Genomic DNA, 26097 nt, shown 5'->3' with positions numbered 1-26097 from the left:
GTTTGTCTAATTATTAGATACTGCAAGAATATGATGCAACGAAACCTAAGAGGCAGGAAAAAAAATCTGAGGCAATTTAAGTGTAATAAAACATTAAGTCAAACCAAAAAAATCTCACTTTCACAACAAGTTTAATCTCAAGATCCTTCCAATCTGCAAAGCCCAAACTTAAAATACATACTTCAAGTGGACAAAAAAGCTGAGCCTGCAGTTTCAATAAGCAAATGTCTACTGTGCTCTGTGAATAGGAATCTGGCATTCTTTAGTAACATGACCACTGGCTTAGTCTGAAATGCCAACTAGGTACCAACTACATTTTGGAATACTGAAAATTTGTTATAATAATATGATTCAGTATTTTTGTCATATCCCAGAATGGGACTTTTCTAGTATGATGTTTCTATTGGGATGTGAAAAAAAACTTGATGGGGCAGAAATCCTGACAACATAGCTACAGACAAAACAGCTCTAATACAGTTTACTTCAAAACAATATTCACAGATGCATATTGCACAGCACAGGTGGAAATAAGGAACTGTGTGCATTTAAGTGTTTACTGATTTTAGAGAGAACTACCTATATGCAGTCCAGGACAAGATTCAGCCTTTAATGATACTGAAACCAAGTTTATGAAGAACAATTTTCAGTCTAACTTCAGAGCAGAAATCAAGTTGAAAGAAGACTAATCAAGATAAGATACAGTTTTTCAAGTAAAATTAATGGTACCAAAGTTGAAGTAAGCTTTATGATTACAGTAATTTCAAATGTAAGTTTGCAGAATAGACTCACAATGCAATGGCCATTCCATAAAGTTACGTGCATTCAACAGCAAAATAAAAGGTAAAGTGCTTAGCAGCACATGGTGGTATAAAACAAAACCAAAACAGACAATTTACCTTGCAGCTTTGAAATCCTTCAAGTTACATACTTATTTCACAATAACAATTCAAGCATACAGGTAAATAGAGGTACTTAAACAACAGAACTTCTACAAAATTACTCTCATTTTTAAGCTGATGAATACACTTGCATTTCCAAAAAAGGAACTGCAGCAACCTGGTATACATACAAATGAAACAGCACGTGTCAGAGACTTAGTGGTCCAATAATTTTTTCATTTCAGTGAATCCATCTGGATTTCCATACTTGTTTAAAAGGAAGAGTAGGACCTGTTCATGCTTTTTAAGCTGTGGAATAAGCAGAAAGAATTAGAAATATACAATTCTTTTTTTTTTTTAAATTGCTAATTTCAGATTAGGGTAGATCCTAAAACTACAGACTCAGCTAAGTCCCATGTTAGTTCAATGAATATACAGTTCCTTTCTGCTGTAAAGTCTTCTGGAGGGGGGAAAAAGCCAGCAGGTTTGTAGCTGACTTCCCTCTGCCCCCCCCCCCTTTTTTTTTCCCCCTCTTTTCTTCCCCTGAAGAAGAAACTTCCTTGAACTAAATTGATGAAATACTCAAATTAGGACTGAGATCAGGATCTTAAATTTGGTTATCCACACGTGTATTTCCTGATGTTTTCAGTTATACTGGAATCTTCTGTCTTCTCTTCATCTGTCATGAGACTTTGAGCCAAACTTATCCAAGTAAGGAAGGATGACAGAAAACAGAAAGTGACCAAATTGAATTCAGAAAAGACATTAGCTAGATCAAGCTGGAAGATCAAAGAGATAGAGAGGGGGAAGGGAAAAGGAGATTCAACAGCCTACAGTGGGACAGAGAAATCAACTACATTCAGGAACAGCAGTTTTATTGCCTTTCTGCCACTAAACTGCTAGTGGCTATGCTTACTCTGAAGCAATAAAAGGCTAAATGACCTTGAACAGAAATGCTCTTTTCCTATCTCCAAAATATCATAATGCATATTTTTGCTTTTGACCTTCCTGCCTCTGGCTGGGGGGAAGATGGGGAAGTTCAAACCACCCTTGAAAGGGGTTTCTGTCTTTTAAATTCAAAATTTTGCTTATCCCTCTGACAAAGATCCTCACTTTGAGAAAGGCTGATGCATCTTTTCTGGTATACTTTAAGTTACTTTTAGTAATCTAAAGTTCTAATTTTTCATAAATAGCCTAAGTTAAAATAAAAAATTAGAAAGCTTAAAACCAGAAAGCTTTCAAAAATTACAGGAATATGCAATATCTGTAAGAGACACTTCATTTTTTTTCCCAAAGGAAAAAAAAAAAAAAAACACACAAAAAAACCCAAAACAAAACAAACTTGCAACTGGCAAACACTGTTACAAATTCCAGTATTCTACTGAACTCATATTCCCAGCCCTAGTTTCATGACTGAAACTGTGGCACACATTAACCTCTGCTCCCTGAAATACACATTGTAAGAATTTTCTTACATGTGCAACTGTCTGCCAAGTTGTATCCACAGCAAAAACACAGCCATATTACTGAAGGAAAAAAAAAAAAAAAAATCCATCTGCCCTTCCTCCAAATGACAGTTTATGCAAAACCCTGCAGCTACCTTTACAAAACAGGCAAAAGTAACACTCCTGAGCCTTCATATTCTAGGAAAAGAGCGCTGTATGTGTGGCAAAACATGTACTAATGAAGTTTGTGTGATCTATACGCTATCCTCCCTCAGTTTCAGGGTGCTCTAATTACCACATATAAAACAAACTGAGAAGAAGTGTCGGGATATTCGCTTCACGTATCTTCAGTGTTTCGGTTAGCTATTATCTCCCTCCTCCCATTTGCTTCCCACATAGAGTTTCTTTTAAATTCTGGAAATGTAAAAACGTGTGTTTTGCTTGGACTGAATCTTACTTGTATTTTTAATTCTGTGCAGCAGCATTTGGTCTCACCTCCATTGCCTACAAAAAACAAAGCAAGTGAATGAGCAAAATACACATGGACACTGCTTTCCTAATTTAAGAGGTGACATATGGAATTCTCTAAGATATTTTGGAAGGAAAATCACTTAGGCATCCCATGTGCCCACACAGTTCTTCAAATTAAGTTTAAATTAAGAAGTAATTAAGTGAAAGTAAGTACCTTGATGTTCAGTATGTAAGTTTTCAGCCCTGCAGGATTTGACTAAACCTTCCATTACCAGTTTGTCAGCTACATTCAGACTACCATTTTCACAAAGTTTCTCCACCGTTACTAAATTAACATTTCCATTAATCCCTTTCACTGTAATTGTGACATATTTATTCAATAACATTTCTTTCAACTTGTCAAGTAATAATGGAGACTTCTCAGCTTTCTCTACTCCTGAAAAAAAAAAAAAAATAGTACAATCAAGTTTGTTCTATAAAGAATTCCTTTATGATATGACTTGAATCTTGCAAATAATGCTATCACTGTTTTTGAAAATATGATACTAAATTTTCCTAATATAAATAGCTTAGACTCTACAGATAATTAACTAAAAACATACTTTCTAAAACAGCTTTCGCAGTATTAACCAGTATACTATTTCAGCAGATCATCATGTTGTTTGTCAGTATTAAAGAATGAACGCTATCATCAGTATAGATAGATTTATACTGTGCGAAGAGACAACCAGTCAGGTTTTTTTGGGGGTGTTTTTCAGTTGTTTTGGGTTTTTTGGTGGTTATTTTTTTTTTTTTTACCTGCAAGCGAACATATAATTGTCTGAAAAGGCAGCTTTAAGTAGGAATCAGTGATTGGCAGCACCTTTGAAAGGGGTAAAGTTTCTGTGTTCCCATAGTCTGCATATAGTACTTTCACTACAGACTGAGAAGCTTTTAGAACAAGAGCTCTGTACCAACGGCCATCACCTGAAAAGATTGGGACAAGAAGAATCACATGTGAAGTACCATCTTATAAACACAGCTTATCCTGAGAACAAGAATGTATATAGTCTTCCAGGAATTTTTAAATACTCTGGTATATACAAAACACCACTTGACAAAAAGCAAGCCCATAGAGCAAGGGAATAGTTTCTGATTGCTGTATTCATGAAGATTTAAGTGTTGCTTTCAGAATTTTGCTCACATTATACAGATAAGATTTTTACTACAATACTGTTTTAAGGATGTCTGCACACTGTATTACTAGCTCTTTACCTTTGTTTCCCAACACATATTTCCTCTCAAACATAACTAAAGAGAAAAAAAAAATCCTTTTTCCTCAATTATACTGAAGAGCCATAAACAAAAAAGATACAATAAAAAAAACAACCTTCCACTGAGGTTAAAAACAACTGTCAAACACTTAGGTATACTCTTGTGGTCTGTCTAGTTGTTTTTTTGGGGTTTTTTTTGTTTTGTTTTTTTTTAATTCATCTATCCTGTTTACCATGAGCTGTTATCTGATCTAGCACTCAAATTCATTTTCAGCACTTAGCCAGATTTCCTGTAACAATCCACAAGCAGTCAACATTTAATATTTAGGAGTCAACACTACTTCATTTTTTAAATATCGAGCTAGTTTATCAACGGAGTATCCCCTCTTCTGAGAGACTAAAGACAGTAAATTAAGTTCCCTCACTTTTGACTTGAACTAACAGTTCACTAAGTGTGGACAGCTTGTTAGGCTAGCAAGGCTGAACGATCAGTTGTCATAGCCAGTGTCACCACCACATGCTCACACAAAGCAACAACAAAAAACCACCCGGGCACCCCCAAACCAGAAGTGGGTCTGTATAGATGCAAGGGCACAATTGCTCTGCCACAAATTTCATGCCCCTGTGACTCAGGGCAGCACAAACAAATTTCAGTTTAAACAGTAACTAGCTGTTCTTTCCTCTTAAAGCTCCGTACATTTTGCAGGGCACAACCGTTTCCTTTTCCTCTCCCAGACTGCCACATGGGTTTTGCCCTGAAGATGCAACCAGGCTATCCTTTGTAACAGAATTAAGAGATCTGTAAGCACTTTAAATGTGGTGGTTTTCCTTTTTCTAAAGCAAAAAGGAAAGTTGTGTTTTACACTGGTAAGGAAATATAAGAACGAACGACTGCCTCACCTGAAAATCTGGCACAACAGGCTTCACCCAGTTTTGGTTTGAAGGGCTGGTTCTTACAAGATTTACAATAGCCTTCTAGTTCGATCAGCTGCCTATGTAGCTTCTCTTGATCTACAGAAAAAAAACCCATTTGATAACTAAGCACATTTGGGTATAATGAAGAGCATACTTACTTTTAAGCTCCCCTGCTCCCGCCTTTGACTTTTTTTCTATTTTTTTACTGTCCAAGCTACATTTCCACATGGTTCAGTTCACTATAGTCATTCATTTTAGTAACCAGCTTGCAACAGTGACTTCTTACTGGTATTAGGAACAGTGAACACTTTTTCTTACCTTTAGTTTGAACTGGTACAGCGTAGAACAAGTCTGGGCTTACAACTTCTGTTACACAGACAGATACCGTTTCATCTATAGCCAACTGAATCATCTTCCAGTGCCCAAGTGAGGTTTCTAATAGAAACAGTAAGAAAATGCAGTGTGCCACTTTCCTCCAAGCACATACATATTATAAGTAACTGTTAGAGAGTATCTTTTTGAATTTGAGAGACAACTGCATGTCTTCACTTCAAGAAGAGAAATCTAAACCAAGATAATTCTTGCTTAATTTGCTGTACATAAACTATTGGCATATAAAAGTAGCTAAAGTAAAAAAACATCTCAGAAATATCAGATATTGGAAAGTAAACATGGGAAAAGTTTCAGTCATAGCAAATTTGTAACTCTCTACTATTAAGTATTCAAATAGCATTCATTTAAGACAAACCCTGCAATTTTTATCTTTATCTTTTTGTCTATAATGCCACCTGCAGGTCAGCTTGTGTTTTAACTGCAAAATCTGACAATATAATCAAAACTATGCATGTTTATTATTGATATTAACTATAGTTAAACAGCAAGATCACAGTTAAGGGCTGGAATACTAAAAGTTCTTGTTCAATCTAAAAGTTAACATTCATTTAATTACCTTTTTTGTCAACAGACTTGTTTGGAAAGTTATTTTTATCTTTTAGAACTTCCTTTACAGCCAATTTTTCAGAAGTTAATATCTCATTGATCACTTTTGGATGACCTGTGGAATTGTCAATAAGCTCTACACCTGCCCCATCTCTGGAAAGGGAAGTTACTCTGGCTTGAAGCTTTATCCCTGCAGTGTACATATGAAATCTTGCTGTAGCTTCTGGAATCCATTTGCTATTACCAGGCTTTATACCTAGGAAGTAAAAGAAATGTTGAAAATATCTACATTAAGTGACTTTCTTCAACATTATATTTTCCTTAAAAAAAAAATCTTTTTTTTTTTTTTTTAAAGCACAACTCCAAATACTAAGGCTCCTTTTACTACTTTAGGGATACACATTGTACCTCATCCTGTTAACTGGTCTCCCTCTTCCTCCTTCCTTCTCAAATAACACATTTCCTCAGGACTCCCAAGTCTTGTTTTCTACATTTTATGATATTCTACCAAGTAAATTCTCGTGCCTTAGCACAAACACCACTATTAAGACTGTTTATGACTCAGTCTAATATAGCCTTTTTATCAAAGGAGCAGAAAAGCAAAGTGTTTTAAGAGACAAGAAAAAAACAACAGCAGAAGACACCTTGACAAAACATGGTGTTTTTTTCCTGTTTCCACTCTGTTTTTATTTTTAAACCAATTAGACTACATTAGAAAGAATAATTCTGCAGAATTTTGAGTGATTTGGTGTGGAAAAGGAAGAGGCAGAAAATTGGTAGAAGACTGAGAAACAGCAGTACGGTGCCAAGCTCTGCAGGAATCAAATGAAACATTCCTACAGAGAACTGAAAGGCCAACTTGCTGCATAAAAACAGATGAGCTCCTTTGCCTGCACAAATTTTGAGAAATAATTAAGTCGTACAAAAGTACATTTACTCCTAGCAAGGCAGCAACCACAAGCTAGCAGGCACTACAGATGAAGCAGAACTAAATGATAAGTTCCCTTCGACTGGTAAATTAGTCAAAAAACAAACCAACCAGCCAGTTCTGTGAAGTATACCCTGTCATCACCTCCTTCTCCCAAAGCAGCAAGTCTCTAAATGCAATAGCTCTTGTAAGAGAAAGAATCAATAAGAAGATCCACCTGAGAGCCAGCATTTAATTCCTTGAAATGGAAGTTTTAGGAATGAGGATGAGATGTGCCGTATTTTATCCAGTGGTACTTCCTCAACATTTCCATAGTCTACAAAGCATACTTTAACAGTTCCGTCTGAAGTAACGTTTTGCACCAAAGCACGGTACCAGTTACCATCATCTAATTTTAAAAATTAGAAAAAAAAATTACTTCACATGTTTAGTAAGTTTACCAGCAGTTATTTTTTAGTAAATAAATCCAATTCTTTGCTATCCTCTACCAATGCAAGCTATCAGATATCCAGTTTTATGTTTTTTCCCTTGCTTTATGTTCACCCTTTAAAAAACAAAAATATTTTAGTCTGTTACTTACCAGAGAAAAAAGCACAGCAAGGTTCTCCATTCTCAGGCTTAAAAACATTTGGTGGAGTTTTCTGACAGTATTCAGACAATGATTTATTAAGTAAGTTTAGAGCAAGTAACTCTGAAAATTAGAAAGAAAAAAAATCCAAAGATGAGATCAACAAAATAAGCTGACCTGAACTTCATAAATACTGTTCACTGTATAGGTTACTTATAAAAAAATTGATGGGAGATTTCCATGGATTTTAGAATTTGATAAAAAAAAGAACTGTTGACACCGAGTTAGCTATTTAACTTACTAGACAGACTTATTAGCAGGAAGAGGTGAGATAGCTGATATTTACTGACAAATTAGTTCCGTATGATAGCAAAATGACCAGTAATTCTTCCTGCTAATCCAACAAGCACCCTTCACTCTAAAATCTAAAGTATATTTTATAGCCAGAAAACACCATGGGAATTATCTAGTTCAGCCAGTGCATATGACAGATTATAAGATCTCATCCTGCTTGCTTATTTATTTTTTATATCAAGTCCTTTAGCCTGCTCCATAACATCACTTTTAGGGAAGAATTCAGTCATGTTTTAAAGGCAGTAAGCCATAAAGAATCTATACTATCCCTAGATAAGTCAAGGAACAATCTTCCCTCACTTTTTAAGATCTGCCCTATATTTTTGGTTTGAATACATTTAGCTTCCGCTTCCAGCCACTGAATTTCATCATGCGCTTTTTCTAGTAGATTAAAAAGCCAGTGGCTATCAGAAGTCTTTATACCTGCAAATACAGAAACAGGATTTTATTTGAGCTTATCCAAGCGCAATTCAAGTCTCAAAAGCTGTTGTTTCTAATTTTCATGTTATTTTCTCTCTTTTGAATCTTCGTAAGTTTTTATAAATTAGAACAGTACAGAGTACTAGAAGAAAGCTCCAGTAAATATTGTATGGGCACAGGGAACATGGCTCTTATTTGCCATCTTCTGTTTAGACATCCTTTGCCTAGGTTATGGTAGCTCTTTTCTCTACATTCTTAGATTAAATTTTACTCAACTGCTTACCTTCAACATTTTCAGGTTTCAATCTCAGAGTCACTACATACCATGATCCAATTTCTTCAACATTCCACTTGTATTCTTAGATACAAAAACTCAGAGGTAAGCCTTGGTGCTATAAGCTCACTTGAAACAGTAATGCATTAGAACTATAATAAATGACAAATCAGAAACTAGCAGAAAGAAAAAAGCTGAATAAACTTACCACTCTTATTTGAAATCTGACAGTAGAATTCTCCAGGATTGTACAGCGTACACACTATAACATCTACTGTTTGTTTAATAGTTAATTTACTCCACTTGCAAATTCTTTTGCCCATTGTGTCCTCTAGAGAGGAAAGAGAAGAGAGATGTACAGGAAGGAAGCAAAATTAAAGTTATTTTTACAGGAAAAAAAAAATTACATATTCTGAATGCTCATTCATGTCCTCAAGTTTCTTGTTATAAATAATCCAACAGACTAATTACCAGTGAAAGCCTCTTTGCAGAATAAAAGCAAGTAAGAGAAATGTGCCAGTTGCTTTATGTATTTGATCACTACTGAGAAGGGCAAGCCATAGAGGAGCAGGGAAGATGAGTATAGCTTTGAAGTTGTATAGGCTACTGCAGTCAAACAAATTTTCAAGGACTAAATAAGTGGGTTTAGGTGTAAAATACAGGACAACGAAAATGAAATACTATTTGAGCTAAAGGACGAGGGCATAAGAACAAGCAGGTACTAACTAGTCATATCCTACTTCAACTGGAAATTTAAAGACTTCTAACAAGAGAAAGTGAAATACTAGTATGGTCTTCCAAAAGTAAGCAATTGCAATTTTTTTTATGTACGCACACACACACACACATTATATACACACACACACACACGCAAACACACACAAGCAAACACACGCTTTCTTCATGGCAAAGTTGCCATGGCTAAACTTCAGAGCTGTGAAGGCTACACTTTATGAGCCAGACTGGAAAGTTCTTACCAGTTAAGAACTTGCATTCTTTGTACCCACTCTAGTAGGAGGTTAAATAATGCCAGTTCAGCAGGATGTGCTCGTACTCACCATTTGCTTGTTTAACACCACTCATTCTGATTGCTGGTAAGGCCATCCTCGATTCCTCAGCTGCACAGCCTTTCTCTATGAGATGGCTCGATATATTTATTACTGGAGTAACTGATGAATCTATAAGCTCCACCACAGACCTATAACTCTCTTTATCCACTACTTTTACTGTGAACTCTCTGTCTTTCACCAGTTGTTTCATAAAAGAAATAGCTTTTGAGGTCCAGGCTCCTAATGGTGGTTTTACACCTAAAAAGTCATAGTATGGAAAGGTTCTGAGGACAGCCCAAGTCTCAACAATGAGAGGTACAACAACACTGTTTAAAACAATAGATTAAGCAGCAGATATACCACGTAACTTGCCCCTACTCCTCATGCTTGTAAGATTCCAAACCCAATTATTTAGATTCTGAACTTTTGTAGTACTTGGATTTAATAAAAATCTGACAAAGTCATGTACAACAAGTCTATTACATAAAGAGAAACAAATTCAGATTTAATACTTTCCTAGTATGAGTGTCTATAAGAAGTTTCAGTCTTTGGGTCTCGTCAATACAACCTATAGTTTTGAACATTAACCATCTCTCAGCCAATTTATCTGCTACTGTAAGCGTCTTCCTCCTTCAACATTTACTCTTTATGCTACTAATTTATTTCTAAAATGCAAGTTATAACCAGAACTTTACAGTAACAGATTGGCAGAAGCTACCTTCCAGAAAGATATATTTTATGCAGCAGTAATCCTTGACTCTAATCAGGAAACCTCTTATCTGATCACTTTTTTGTGTCCATGTTGTGTTTAGGACCTTTCTTAGTCTTAGAACACTCATTATCAGCTACAGGCATCATGACTTGCCCCAGAAAAAGGATTTCTTTAAGTCACATCCCATATGCATCGGTTCCATCTCTACATACAAGGGAAGCATTGTTTCATGTTTTCCTCCAAAGTAAGAAGCTAGAATGCTGCTCTGAACTTTACCAAAAATTCAAAAAGCAGGTTAAATACCAAGTATTATAAAGGAAGGATAGACATCAAGTATTCTAAAGGAAGGGTACTGAAGCAAAGGGGTGGACTACCTTGCACAGTGATGGGAACAGAAAAAATAAACAATTTCCAACAGCAGGTGAAACAAGTATGTCAAAAAACCAGATTAAGATCCTGGCTTGAGACAGAAGGATTAACTAAGAAGCATCAACGTCCTTTCCAACTGGACAGATTTCACAAGCCTACAGAGAGGACTCTACCAGTAGTTTCACTAGATTTGCCCCAGGGGAGGGGGACAGATACAGTTCTGAATTTCAAGATATAAAATGAAATTTTACCTTCCCCTGCAGTGTTGGAACCACAACAGATTTAAGAATTCCACAAATACAGTAGGTGACTGAATATTGCTTAGAACAAAAGCACATGTAAAACCTAACAGGTATGTTAATATAACAGTTTTCCATACATACACCTGCAGGTGACCAGGTACATTAGGAAAGATTTGTCACGTTTTGTAGATATGCCACAACAATTAAGAATTCTGGAAATAATGCCTACTGTTATCTCCATCCTTCCCCGTATTTCAATGTAAGATGATACAGGTGTGATCGTTATCTAACCCCACTTATTTTGCCTCTATCCAGTTTGAAACAGCTTATCATTTATTTCATACCTGCCAAGGTACATCTTACAGCTTGAGCTGGCAAGTCCATTAATCTTGGAACCATAGGACGAATTCTAGTCAGTGGAAGGACTTCAAAGTTACCATAATCTATATAGCCCGCCAAAACAGTATCTTCAGAAACATATGCTATAACAGCAGCACGATACCAAAGATTGTCTTCTAAAAAGGAAGATACAGATATTCATTGTACTTGCTTTTAACTTGAGAACAGAATGATTTTTTTGGGTGGGCCAATATAAAAACACAGTGTCAATCTCAGCATAAAACAGCAGCATTACAGTTCACACAAACCTTCACAAAACCCCTATGGACCCAACATCCACCACCACCACCACCCCTCATATGAGCTGAGTGTTGCAAACTCATTCTTTCCGTAAAGACACCCACCCACACCAAAAATACATACTGCAACAAAGAATTGACTACATTGTGTGGATGCAGTGCTTAAGTTCAACACATTTAAACAAACAGCAAACAGTATCTCAGCTGACCACAATGACATGCAATTCAAAGGCCACACAACAGATCTAATAACTTATGTATTTTAATTCAATTAAAATACCCGAGAAATAGAAATACAAGCTTACTCAAGTTTATCAAGACATCTAAGGTACTGAACCGACAGCTTTCCCTACTAGCTAGACACCTGAAACCAGTGCCTGTTCAAATGCCAACACAGCTTATTGGCAGTACTAGCTTTTTCTGAATGTGCAAAAAAGCATTTATTTCAGCTTGTCTGTTCAGTCCCACAGCTGATTTATTCAAAGCAGCAAAACCGCAGGAAATGGAAAGAAATAAGTGACCAGGAATGTTTATCAATCACATAAAGAAGTTATAGCAGCAACATTTGTGACCAGAAAAAAGGCACAGGAACAGCAATGTGTGGAATTTTTTTTTTCTTGTTAAAAGCTGGATGAAAAGGAGAACGATCTGTGAGGAAAAGAGATTCCTCTTCATCCTACTGCACTCAGGCAAACAGGACTTCATATCCTAATAAATAAAAGGTATTTCTTTCACATAGACTTAACAATTCCCAGCACAAAACACTGCTTTATGCAGAATACTAGCCTATGTTTAGGCAAGATTCAGTTTTGTCACGGGACTTGTAAAAACTTGACATCAGCGATAACTGTCAGGTGGAAACTAAGTTATGAACATACAATTGAGGACTACCAGGTCTTGGCTAAATAGCCTTTTGAGAAGTTGTCTATCAGAGCAGCATTGTTACATATAATCCCATTTCTCCTGTCTCTTTTTTGGGGTCTAAAATTCCAAGTCTGTATTTATTTCCAGCCACAGGAAATAGTGCTCACCAACATATTAAAAAAACCTAAATTTATTTATGATCTCTTAAAAAGCTCCTTTATACAAAAATGAACCCAGTATTAAGAGTTTGCTCAATGAAGGGACCATTTTATAGTCTTTTTTTAAACTAGTATTTTACAGATGTCATCATTTACTATTAATAATTTTTTAAAGTCACTACCAAACACTATCCACAGCTAAAACCAGACACAAATAAAATAAACTCTATATGAAACATTTCTAAATATAAATATAAAATGTGTTTATTTTTGTAATAAATTAAAGCAACATATATAAGAGCTGTATTTTCACTCCACTTTTACCTGTGAACTGGGCGCAGCACACATTTCCAGCAGCAGGACGGAAATCTGGACTACTGGGAACTTTGTCACAATGTTCATTAAGAGACACTTGAAGCTCAGCAAGTTGACCTGATGTTAAAAATATATAGATTTTGGAACATATGCTGTCTTGTAATTATTACAAAAGTACACAAATCTTAAGTTCAAAGCCTGGAAGAACATCTTGTAGTATAATGGAGATTATTTCACATAATGTTTAACGTAATACCAAAATAGTCATGAGACTAGGACTCTTCAATCAGTAAGATCGAAGAGATTCATAGAATCATAGAATCGTTTAGGTTGGAAAAGACTTTTAAGATCGTCAAGTCCAATCGTTAACCTATCACTGACAAGTCCACCACTAAACCATGTCCCTAAGCACCACATCCACACATCTTTTAAATACCTCCAGGGATGGACACTCAACCACTTCCCTGGGCAGCTTGTTCCAGTGCCTGACTACCCTTTCAGTGAAGAAATTTTTCCCAATATCCAATCTAAACCTCACGTGAGTCTGAGGAATCACAGTGGTAAAGAGAACAGACAGGGAAAACCAGTCAGACTTTTTCAACACAGGAACAAAACCGAAGCCAGTAGGAATTGAAACCAAGCTAGTGGAGGCATGCTAGAAAGAAATCAAGGAAGACAGCTCTTCAAACAACAGGCAGATGAAAAGCGTCATTTCTTGTCAAAGGACACGCTATGCTATGAGTCTACCCAGAATTCAAAGGCTGCACAAGTACACAGAAGAGAAATCTTCTTCTGAGGGTTAGGAGATAACACCAGGTCACATCCAGCTGCAAAAGCCCTTTCAGCTGAAAAAAAAACCCAAAAACGCTGCCTGGAACAGCACTAGGAGGACACAGCCCACAAACTGACTCTGCTGTTATTCTCCCCCATACATCTGTTTACAGACACTGTGGGAGATGCACCAGGAGTCCCTGCAGCCTAGCACTCTGACTCTACTGTTACTTACGTATTACATTTTTACTGTATCAGAAGACACCAAAGCAGGGTTTGGTCACTATTATCTGGCCTTCTCATACTCAGATATTCTCCCTATACTACGTAACAAACAAGTTCAGTCCATGCACACAGCCTGTAAGAAAACACTTCCCTCCAGTGTTGCTTTACACAACAAGGCCTTATAGGAATAAACAAAGTAATTAGAAACTCACACACATTTCTGGAACAGGTAAGAGAACATACTTAACATTAAATATTTGTGATACAAATTGACTTCAGACTGCTAAAATCTGTGCCACACCATCTTTCTACTTTCCACTACTCAGACTGCCCACAAATTATCACCTTACAGGTTAGTAAGCAATATTGACAGCTAACACTGCCAAAAATAACCTCTACAACACCATGGCTTTTAACTGAGGAACGGCCTACAGGGAGTCACCACTTCATGTCAAACTACAAGACCAGCAGCATCTCCCTCCAGCCACTCTCTGCTGAAGAGAAAAAATGCCGTACTAGGTATCTTGCATCCCATTTTCAACGCATCACTTACGGGCACTGTGTATCTGCTGACAGAAAAAGTTTCCTGGATTTTGAACGCAGGAAACCACACCAGAAAATGCATCTCCGATACATACGGAGACACACTCCGCAAGTGAATTAGCACAGTGAAGAAATTCTTCATCTGCAGGTATTTCTTCTTTACTTCCCTTAGAATGGTTTTCTGACACTGTAGATAAAAAAAAAAAAGGCTAGATGACTTTGAAAATTTAAACACACTGAAGCAGTTTACTCTTTTTGCTGACTCTTTGGACTTCGAAGGCTCCTGTCATATCAGCCATGAAATTAATGCTCACATAATCATCACTAAACAAGTACTTTATACTATTAAAAAGCATATGTGCTACTGTCACTAGTGAACCAAAGGCAGCTCCAGTAGCCAATGTTTTTAAGCAGGAGGTGATGCTAGCGAACAGCTAGAATATTTACTACATTCAGAGTATCATGCAACACAGCAGGACCTAAAATTCCCAAAGTTTTTTTTCATCTCTTACGAAGAAGTTTGACTTGCTTGCTTACTTCTCGGAGAGTCTCCTCCTTTGTCATTACTTCCTGGACTTAAATCAGACTTCATTTCTAAAGGTACTTTATCTAGGCAGTCTCCTAAAATACACATGTAAGAAACAAAGTTATTTACCATACAAGGTAGTCATCATTTAGTTTCATTTCAGAACCATCTTCTGAGCCCGACCTATATCCCTATCACAACATGAGGATGTTCTACGTATTTGTTGAGCACTTAATATGCTTAGAATGCAAAATAAAAGTAGTTACAGAGTAACTCAACTACTTGAGTTTTCTGAAGACACTCACAGCTCCAAGACTGTTTGACTAAATAAAATGAGTAAAGCGTAACAATCAACATTTACTCGTAGCCACTAAAGACTGTTAGCTGAAAAACTGATTACAGCTTTTTAGACACAAGGATTCATGACTTACCTCCATAGTTACAACACTGAGTATGCAATGAGTTACCAAGATTTACAAAGAAATCTTGAGTTGCTTAGCTATTACATATTCCATTCTGATGCACAAAGCAGCATTCCAAGCTTTCAGTGTAATTATTTTCAACTGAAAACCTGAATACAGGTGTGTAAGTTGCTTGTAAAGACATGGAATAGATGCATGCAACATTTCATGAAAGCAATGATATTTTTGTGATCTTCTCTCCAAGAGGCTGGCAAGTTATATTGTTTTGCCATTAGCGTGCTCTAAAGCAACTAAATGTGAAATACGCCCAGCACAACCCTGAATCAGTTGAATTTACACAGGACTAAGGTGAACCATCACTTTATAGATTGCAGGGACTACAACATGGAGATAAGCTTCCTGCACATCAGGAATTTTAGCAAGCTAAGAGGATCAACCATCACTTCCTTCAAAGTTTCTGTGGGCTGCATATCAATTAAAAGAATATGCTCTTAGCACTATATTGTTTTTCCTCTGCAGCCAGAAAAAAAAACCCAAACAAAATAGCCCTCCAAATAACGACAACAGGCACACCTTCTGTGTATTGATCTGGTTCCACAATCAAAGCCACCCCCTCAGCTCAACCGAAAATCTGAATTCAGACTCCTCAAAGGTCAGGTGCTCTGTTTGTCTCTATCCACTGAGGCTTGCTAAGTTAGAAATATAAACATGCTTAGAGTTCTCCAACTAAATAAAACAATATCCAGTGGTTGCACTTTCTTCGAGATATATTTTGTACATGCTCACTAAAAAAGTAACAAAAGCTGGTAAAATCCTTAGTGGAACTAGAAACCTATACTATCATTTTTAAAGAGTTAAAAATGCATGAGATGAAGGAACAACATGGTCCCAAATTTGCATGCATCTATTAAAACAGAAAAACAACCAAGATAATCCAGAAAACACCGAATTTGTTACAATTCTACTGGAAAAGTCACCTTAAGGTTATTAAGCATAACAAGATTTTTCAGGTACAGACATTTTAAAAAGTTACCTCTATGTGGAAAGGTGAAATAAAAGAAAATTTAAAAAAAAATTAAAAAAATCAAGGGGCAGGTTGGGAGACTGGCAAGAGGGAGGAGAGCAAAAAACCAAACTCTCCTCTTTTAAAGGTATTGGGCAGGGGTAGGGAAAGTGAACATGAAAGACTTGTCAGTCGTGTTGGGTTTTTTTTCCCCCCACACTACCAAGTACTTACCAAAATCTGGAACAACATCTACAGCAAAACTTAACATCATTTCCTCCTGTAATACGTCAACAACAATTACTGAACAGTGCTTTCCCATAAGCTGGGAAGAAATGCTGGTGGTGCCTTCATTCCATCCTTCTTCTTTTGGATCATAATTAGCAAAGGAACACTTAATGGCCTGGAAAGAATTACAATTAGAACAAGAGGGGGCAGGGGGTTGTTTGCCCAGTAGAAAAAGGGACTAAATAATTAAGGCCTTCAGAAATACCATCTTGCATATAAAAGTTAAAACTGCTGTTGGGATTTGAAGTGCTATCAATTCAACTAACTTCTTTACAAGAGAGTTAAGAATTAGGGAATTAATTTCAAACTGTAAACTACATTTCCTCTGATTCTCCCACTATTTATGCTGTTTTATGTAAGGCATGGTTGTATCGCACACCACATCTGACCACAGGTGCATGTCCTAACTTGCCCTCAGCAGACAGCGAGGGCTTTAAGCCAAGATGCAAGCAGCTCTCAAAATCTTTTAAGGACCCAGGAGAAAGTCATGTGAACAAGCTGGGGAAGACTATTCCAGTAGCTGCTAGTCATAGTTGTCACTGGTTGACAGAATGCTTCTCTGTTCTTCTTCACGCATAGTTAAACATACTAGTTTAACTCACAGATTAAGGCTAGACCATCTATTTTGTAATGGAAGACATTCACATAGTATGGCAATGAACTCAGACCAACAGCTGTCTTTACTCCAAACAAAGCTTGCCCAAGCTACAACCCATTTTTCACTACTGCATGAGACCAGATTAGAACACCCAGGCAGAATGCTTCCCCTGCTGTCCACTAGCATATAAAGGACACGTGGACCTAACTGCCCTACAAGGTTTTTTTATCAGCTCAGAACCCAAGAAGTCCAGAACTAAGAAGAAAAAAAGCCAGGCAGCCTTCCTCACTCCTACAGAATAGCTAGGGAACATTTCAGAAGGTGAACTTAGTGTACAACAGCAGTTTTTATCTATGACTTTCACCGAACACAAAATACTGTGATAATGACAGCTACATGGAGACACGAGTTACACTCATTTCAGAGCTATTGATTTAAAATACCTCAGCTACAGTTAGGAAAAATAGAACTCACACATGGAGGAAACAGTTCAATGTCTTTGTGCAGAGCTTTAATCCAGGAGAGTGGAATATTTTCTTCATTTCCATAATCTATATAGAATACTTGTGCTTTCTTTTGCAATATATCCACATCTTTTACCAGTGCTCTATTCCAGGTCTGTGTAGGAATAAACCACAGTCTTAGTAAGATCATGACATATTTTGCTTTACTTCCATCAGGTTTGTTTATCAACAAAGGCACTGACCAATTCTGAAGCAACTCAAATGAACACAACTCACTATAGTGTAGACTGCTGTGAAGATAAAATTCTACTCCTATGAATATTGACTACCGTACGGTAAATCAAAAAACCTGCTAACAATAGAGGAGAAAAAAGGGGAAGAAATACATAAAAGGAGTGGGAAGGGAAACAGGAACTAGATGTGGCTATAGAAATGCAAACAGAAAAGTCAGGTAAGAAATGAAGTTATTCTAACTTCCTTAATTAAGCAGTCATATTCCAAACTGTTCTAACTACAGTAGTTTAAATTTGCTAAGAACACACACAGCCTTCAAGCAACAGGAGGACAAACAGCGCCTACAGGGCTCAAGTACATAAACACATAGTAAACTTTTAGAGGGGGGAAAGAAATCAGTACCTTAAACTTGAGTTCCAGATGTTACAAAGCTAGTTACTACCACAATTCCACCACAATAAACTGATCTCTAATTAGCAGCCTTCACTGGTAGAGACATAAAAGCAAGACATGCAAAACATGATGAGGTCAACATAGAATGGTTATTTTATGGGCAATCAGATGTTACCTGATCCAAAGAACACCTTGCAACGCAGACTTCCCCTTTGATAGCAATATATTGCTCCTGAATAACTGTGTTAGCATAACAGTCTTGCAGCTTCACAGAAAGTTTACTGATCTGGTCTAAAACTTCTGGAGAACTCATCCGTATATAAAATTCACTTGGACTCTTGAACTCTGTTACTGTACCCTAAAGAGAAAAGCCACAGTAGATGATAATTATGCAAGAACAACCTACAGGATATTATTCAGAACCAGCGTTCATTTCAATAAATGCGTTTCACCCTATACCTGATTTTGTTCTTTTGTTTTGAATCTAGCAGTAATTAACTGCAAGGAACAAAACCAGTGATGTTCACCTTCACAGAAATAATCTTCCTCACCTACTCCCCCCCAGCCCTGCTTGCATTTACTCATCTTTATAAAAATAAAGGAATTTTACATGTGAGCAAAATGAGACAAAGAGCTGAGGTGACAAGCCACTATATATGCTTAACAAAGACGCAAATGCAACCTAACAAAGCATTGTAAGATTCTTCCAAAATAAAAGTACCTGTACTTCCATAGCTTTTTTGATCCCTTGAGTCTGGAGATCTGAAAGCATGATTTTCTTGATGTGCTCTTCTGTCTTGAGAGAATCCACAGAAGTTGAATTACCCTCTTCAAAACTGCTACAAGTTATGTTTAAACTGGAGTTGTTCAGCTGTAGCTCCTTGTAGTAACAAACCAAAAAAAGAACTTTTTATCATTTCAAGAAACATGTAAAAAGTGCTTTTGTTGACTTTCAGTAAGAAGTCTTACAGACTCTGTATTACTCTTGAAAATGACTTAACACATTAACACAGAGATACACTGAACAGACAATGAAAAACAAGTGCTGAAGTCTCACATTCACCTCTTCCTTTCACGCCTGTTTACAGGACAACTCAGCTCTATTTCCTGCTTATGATGCTCTCATAAATAAGAGGAATTGAATCCCACCTGCTTCCTTGTAGCCTTAACACCACAGAGCAGATTATAGCTACTGCTTTACCTGCTTGCATCTGTTTTTTAAAAAAGTCTAAACATTTAGTGTAACCTGCCTAATGCATATCGTCTGTGACATCGTAAAAACATTACAAAAATAACCTCATACACATCCTCAGGGAAAAGCTCTTTTATACACCGCAGACAATGCATGATGACCAAGATTACCATTGCAACTGCCAAATTAACTGTTTACTTGCAACAAAGATCGTTCCAGAAGATTTTCCATAAAAACACATCTCGCAGTACAATAGCAAAATATATCAAATATTGTTCAATATGCAATATAAGCTCTCTTAATTCCACAGAAATTACTTGAGTTTCAGAAGATGAACCAGGGAAAAATAAATCTGATATTTCAAAATAAATTGGCTACAAATTGTTTATCATATTGTACATAAACGTCCCTCACTATCAGTTGATCAGTTTTATTAGAACACAGTCACAAGTATGCACACAGCAGAAACTTATGGGGATGAACTAACAGAAGTCTCATGACCCAAAATGAAGCCTCCTTTCTAAATTCCTTCAAGAAGTTAAACAGATGAATGAGCTACTTCAAAGCAGTGCATGACAAAGGAGTTTTCTTGTACAGTGCAAACACGAGGCTAGTTGGAGGAATGCACATTTACTCGCTTTCATAAATATTATCCCAAGAAACCACGAATACAGCAAAATGATCTCCTGCAGAGAGTTCATGGGAAGACTACAGGAAATGTTTCGCTGAAAGTAAGATCAAGGAGAGGCTTCAAAACATTACAAAGGAGAACTGTGTCATGTTTAATTCCTGCTACAGCAAAGAAACAAAAGCTTATCTGCATCTGCTACTATACAATACTACATTAAATTTATTTCTCAGATAATTTACAAGGCTCCAAGCATCAGCTCATGATCTACGCAGAAAACAAGACACCAGAATTTTTCTGAATTGGACAAGCTACATCTCTTTCCTTCCTAAAATATTTCTCTAGCAACATCATACATGTCTTGATTTTTAACTTTTTCACAAATGTTTTTTCAAACAAAAAACGAGTTGTCTGATAGTGTTGCTAAGGGCTCTAGAAGTAACATATTTTTGAATGCTTCTTCCAGTTAACTTTTGATTTGAAGCACTGATCTTCCTAAAAGGAGTAGATTATAATCTTTGGAACTTGTTCCTTTCCTGTACAGGTTAAATTAAGCATATTGCAACTAGCTCACAGCAGATCCATTCAAGACATAGTGAAAATTGTATTCTATACCTTAAGATAAACTCCCTTCTTGGTTTCAGTAGGTAACTTGCCTCCATTGTTATTACTTACACTGTAATAAAAAAAGAGATGTTAATTTTGAAGTACCAAAGACAGACAAGTAGCATTCATAACACCTACTTGCAAATAGAACAAAAAGGCTACATTCATAGTATGTGGTTTTTGTCAACCTTTATTCCTCCTCCAAGAAAATGCAGAATGGCAACTTTGTTAGTTCCCTGTCATGCAACATCTGGTGTGTTTTTCCTGATGCCATCAAGAAAAAATAAATTAATTTTGATTAAAATGGAGAAGAAATCCTATGCTGTTGTGGAGTTCTGCTAACACTGTAATCCCAAGCCAACCTTAAGAACTATAAAATTGCAAAAAAAAAAAAAATGTTGCTATTTCAGTTGAATACATAAGTAATATCCAGATAACGTATATGCCAGATTGTCCCCATGTCCCCCCCATTCAGTCACTGTAGCAAAAGGGGGGGGGGGCGCATGGGAAAGTATCTCTTGTAAACTTTGATTATGGACACCTGGTTGCAGATTCACTGAACTGCCATCATCACACCTTGCTAGAGACTGGCAGCTTCAATGCTGAGATCGCTCCCCTAACCTGTTCCAAAGCCAGCCAGTCAGTTTGTACCATGTCATAACCTAATGGTGCTTACTTTAATTGAAACAGATTAGGGCGTGATCTCTTGAGCATCAAACTGGCACACCAAAAAGTGATAATGAGCAGCTAGAGAACAGCCTAGCTGAGACGACTTCTTCCAATTGCAGCTGTGCTCAAAGATAAAATATCCATGAAGCTCACTGAGGCTACAGTTACATTCAAAGGGTGCTTCTTCAGAGCCTCTTAAATGCAATCCATTAACCATGCCACTGCTGTAAAGCACAGTCTCATTTCTCCCCCCTTCCCTACGTCATCAACAGGAATAACAGTCATGCAATAAGCCGGTATTCTTACTGCATGCTCACATAGTTCTGATGCAAGTAAAAATAATGCTTTTGCTTTAATTCACACTGCAGAACACCTTAAGAACTCCAACAATATCCTTCAAGTCACCCTCCTAAAGCAGCAGAGCCGAGTTTTCTGACAAGTTTGAGATAATGCAGTACTAGCCTAACAGTAAGCAACATATTTTACTGTAATAGTGCTGTTGCATGGTCATTTAAGTTGTTTTGGGAGGGATATTGTCTTTGTGTAAAGATTATTTGGCAGAAGTTTTAACAAACTTACTTCCGTTTAATTGGCTCACATACAACACTATGTGCTGGCCAGTCTTTCTTCTGACAACCCGCAGAGCAATAGTATATTTGCTTGCATTGTGAACATCTGAGAGATCCTAAAAAAAAAAAAAGTCAGAGAGAAACATCTATATCAGAAGAGACAACAGCTGTTTAGATACAGACTCCACGTATTATTTAATAACTGCTTTACAAGACAGTTCCACTACTGTTCTAAGCACATACAAATAGGTATTTGCATTCACATATAGCTATCAGATATTACTGCCCCAGATGTCCCAAATTCATTCTACATTTAAGAAGAAAAAAAACATTTTTCACTAAGGAGATGCTCTCTTCTGTTCATCAGTTCCGTAACTCCAACTATGTTCTGAATAGTCACTATACTTGCATCTGAGGGACAAAAATATACAGCCATTTTAAGACATTTCTAAGCAAGCCTTCTGAACCGGTTTCAGTGATAAATATACTATGCATCACAGACTACAGGACAATAGGCACTTACCAAACAGACCACAATGATGGCAAGTCCTCATTTGAGGGGGTGATATTAATGAACTAAAGAGACTCTTATCATAGCCAATAGAGAAAACGTTTTCAGAGGAATACTGCAATTTCTTCGGCTTCTCATGAATTAAATCAGAATGCGACACCTGTGGAAGAAAAAAATTTAGGTGATTCTTACCAGAAAAAAACTGCCCACTAGGGTAGAAATATTCTAATATACCAAAATGTGACAACAAAGACAGACAAAATTTCAAAGTTCTGGAAAGACCAATATATGCTGATCATTTCTGATATCTAAAAATGCTCAAGAATATTTGGGGCAATTATAAAGTGCAACAACTCACCATATTTCCTTTATCAGTTGCAGCTGTCAACAGCAACTTCCCTCCACCAGTTATGCTTTCCATGGAGCTTCCTAGGAGCAGAGGTATTTGCAAAGGAATCTGATTTAACAATGCTAATGCATGCCTGTGTTTTGGAGTATTTGCAGGAAGACGCAAGGCTCTTGCCTACTCCCACTATTCTGCTAGCACATCTGAGCACATGGAGATGCTAGGACCATGACACACTCTGGAAGTCGTTTTTGTTATCACTTTGATACTACACTTATTCAAACCTACCATCAGTGGTATTATTAAAGCAAGTTTCACAGCTCTGTGCTTATCACTCGATAGAAGTCTTAATGTCCCCCATCCATAAATTTGTTTCAATTGAAGTTTTTCAGCAGGAACAAAAAAAATTTACATAATTTCCAATACCTATAGGGCAAAAATTCAGAATAGGCAGTTTTACAGTAGTTGAAACAGTACAAATTTCTTTCAATACTGTTGAACACATAGTCTATGTTAAGTTTATACTTATGCCTAGTTTTGTCACATCAACAACTATTCAGAAACAAAAATACTCTGAAACAAGAGATTTTGACTTTCCAGTGAGTCCCTTATAAGCCTTGTGGTCTTTCCAGCGAGTTTATTCTTTATCAAACAACTCTCACAAGACAAACATTCAATATACTAGGAACTATGTTTTTATAAGTGGGCAACTCATCTACCTACAAAAACTTTGTTTCAGTTGTAGACTACACATGCCATTCTGAGTTTTTTCCAGTCTGGCAGGCTTATTAGTGCAAGTTCTCCACCGAGCCAACATAAAGCTTACATGGCCTTTTTTCCACATCTGGAAGCAAGTTAATCTTGTAAACTTTGCCTAAACTAAAACTCTTGCCTAACATGAAATGAAAATTCATGAGCATTCCAGACCCAAGATAGCTGCATACCAAGCTATCTCAGATCTCCCAGAATCAAATCTTCCCCCCCCATTTGGAGTAAAAGAGAACATGGATCAGACAGTACTGAGGCACTGATGAAGGCAAGAAACATTGCTGAAGTAACTCCAACTCCCACTGCACGTATCTGCACCAAATTCCCCAGTACTCCAATTATCCTGGGTTTTTTCCAGTTATCCAAGACATTCCAGCCCACACAAGTTTGGCTAATTAGGCATTAGCTGTATTTATAAGCCATACTCATGCTGATGATGTTTATCAATAATCAAGCATATACGCAATCACAGAAGAACAAAGTCTTTGTTAAGCTTTGGACAAAGTCTCTCTTTTATTGCACTTGTGCTGCAGTTAAAACTTTCTATACTGTTTCTACACTTGGCAAAAAATACCCTGTATTGTTTGTTCACAAAATACAGATTTTTGTTAGATCCTTCAGAAATTCAGCCTCAAAACTGAGAGCTTTTCAACAGGAAGTTGGCACCTGCGATTCTGGTGCTTTAACCTCCACCTACAATTTTATTACCTTTGTTCTTCATGAGAAGTGGTTCTGCCATCACGTAAACGTTCACATCAGAGTATGATGAAAGGTGGCTGTATGACGAAAGGTGGCTGTTGGCCAAGTAGCTACAAAAGCATGGATTCAAAGATTAATTCACAAATTAAATATTTTAATATTTTTAAGTCACGTTCTGAAGCTAGATTTAAGCATCAATGTTGGAAGGCTAATTCTCCACAATTTCTTTAATTTGCACAGTAAAAAGTAAAATACTTTCTGCATTAAAAAGATACAGACAACAAACACTCCAGATGAAAAATAAATGACGAAAAGTCCTTTATGCGAGGAAGGCACTGAGGAGCAGGAGCAGCTGTCACAACCTGGACATTAAGCTTGCCGCACTCATGAGGGACTCGTCTCTCTTGAGGAGACCTCACTGTGGTTTAGATAAATCGCCCCTGCGCTGAAGCACAAGCTGCACTCATCGGTCCCTGAGGACGGGGACCGTAGCCACGGGCGAAGGCCCAAAGCCCGGGGACAACAGCCCGTTTCGGAGCCGGCACAGCCATCGCCTGAGGGGAAACCACTGCGCCGGGCTCTGCCAAACCAAACTTTTAGCACCTGCTTTCCCAATGTTAACATGCAATATAATTATTTTAAATATAAAAATACTCTCTTGCTACATTATATGGGAGAATTCAAATTCAAATGAACTTGCAAAAGAAGCAGAGCCGTCTTTGGGCACACAAATTGGCACTGCAATCAACTCAACCAGAAACGAGCTTCCACAACTGCACCCCAGTAGTACCGGTAGGTGCTGTTTTAATTAACTCATAATAAAATTAAACACGCCCACCCCACAGCCTCCAGCCAAGTCTCGGCCGGGGCGCCAAACCCGCGCTGCCCCGAGCCCCCTCCCCTTCCTCAGGGCAGCGCTCCCCCCGGCCCCGGCGGAGCCGGCTCCTCACTCGAGAGCCGACGGCGGCTGGAGAAGAAGCACCGGCCCTCGGAGGGGAGAGACGGCTGCCCCCGTCCGCGCCCCCGCCGCCTGCCCGCCGCCGCATTCCTCCCGCCCAGCAGCAGCGGCGGCCCGTAGGCGGGGTGGGGCGGCCGCACGTGCTGCCCGGCCGGTCGGAGCCGACGGGACCCGCCATCTTACCCTGACAGGAGCGGCCAGGGAGGCCCCTGGCATGGCGTGCTTTAGAGCCGCGCATGTAGCGGCTACCTGCGCGATTAAACGAGAGGTAGAGGGGCTGCGGAGGGCCCCAGCTGCGGGGTGGGTGGGTCAGCCCCGCTCAGCAGCTGAGCGGGCACCATGATTGGCACCTCCTCATCAGTGCCACTCTGGGCACGTAGCCTGTCCCTGTGCTTGAGAGCTAAGGCTGTGTGGTTCTTCACTTGAACTATGGCGTGGTTGTCAGGGCCCTGGCCAAAAACGTGTTAGTCATAAACTGTATTACACCCGGTGTGTTGCAAGAGACTGTTTTTATTATGCAAAAGCACCACTGATTTTCTCATGTCTTGAGCAAAATTTGGTGAGGGACAGTGAAACATCCATGGTTGCACTCGTAACCCCATGCGTTCCTTGGGGATCCATGTACCATATTGCTCTTAGTGACGCAAAAGGTGAAAGAATAATTAAGAGTTACAAAATGCTAGCTGCAGAGACAATGAGTTGCACTGTACTTGGCTCTTAATTTCAGAAAAACCTACAGGTATACTCCTAACTCTGCCTGCCTGAGCAGCCTTTGGGCTCCTCCTGACTGGGCCTGCCAGTGCTTCAGCGCAGCAGGCCTACCCGCATCTCAGGCCAAATGTTTGTAGTTCAGCAGCAGTAAAGGTGTATAGCTGCTTTCTGTAATTTCTCC

General features: G+C 38.0%; 1 protein-coding gene across 2 annotated transcripts; it reads right to left on the bottom strand.

The window, feature by feature from the left end:
- Positions 1-216: 216 nt before the first annotated feature.
- Positions 217-25422, bottom strand: TDRD1 (tudor domain containing 1). Of its 2 annotated transcripts, XM_087765249.1 has the most exons (25): positions 25389-25422; positions 24257-24357; positions 22793-22863; positions 22447-22594; positions 21934-22039; positions 20695-20755; positions 18981-19139; positions 18435-18617; positions 17643-17786; positions 16517-16685; positions 14869-14952; positions 14342-14518; positions 12802-12909; positions 11162-11332; positions 9504-9752; positions 8654-8776; positions 7410-7520; positions 7047-7217; positions 5912-6157; positions 5281-5397; positions 4948-5058; positions 3593-3760; positions 3009-3230; positions 2781-2827; positions 217-1187 (listed from the first exon to the last, which is right to left on the bottom strand). In XM_087765249.1, the coding sequence occupies exons 2-25, from the start codon at positions 24285-24287 to the stop codon at positions 1095-1097; spliced, it is 3270 nt and encodes a 1089-aa protein (XP_087621375.1). In that variant the 5' UTR covers positions 24288-24357; positions 25389-25422; the 3' UTR covers positions 217-1094. The 2 variants fall into 2 exon arrangements, with proteins under 2 accessions (XP_087621375.1, XP_087621376.1); XM_087765250.1 differs by lacking the exon at positions 7047-7217.
- Positions 25423-26097: the final 675 nt, after the last annotated feature.

This window comes from Nipponia nippon, unplaced genomic scaffold (genome assembly GCF_047370975.1).
Source record: "Nipponia nippon isolate SJK-2023a ecotype South Korea unplaced genomic scaffold, ASM4737097v1 scaffold_3, whole genome shotgun sequence".
Classification (NCBI taxonomy): domain Eukaryota; kingdom Metazoa; phylum Chordata; class Aves; order Pelecaniformes; family Threskiornithidae; genus Nipponia; species Nipponia nippon.
The sequence above is the reverse complement of the archived record's forward strand: the minus strand, read 5'-3'. Positions and strand labels throughout refer to the sequence as shown.

Excerpts from the sequence above, each read along its gene's own strand:
- TDRD1 (XM_087765249.1), bottom strand. The coding sequence starts at position 24,287 with ATGGCAGAACCACTTCTCATGAAGAACAAAG. Across the intron at positions 17,787-18,434 it reads CAAGGTGTTCTTTGGATCAG|ACCTGGAATAGAGCACTGGT; the intron begins GTAACATCTGAT and ends ATTCCTACACAG. Across the intron at positions 11,333-12,801 it reads GTGCTGCGCCCAGTTCACAG|AAGACAATCTTTGGTATCGT; the intron begins GTAAAAGTGGAG and ends CTTCCTTTTTAG.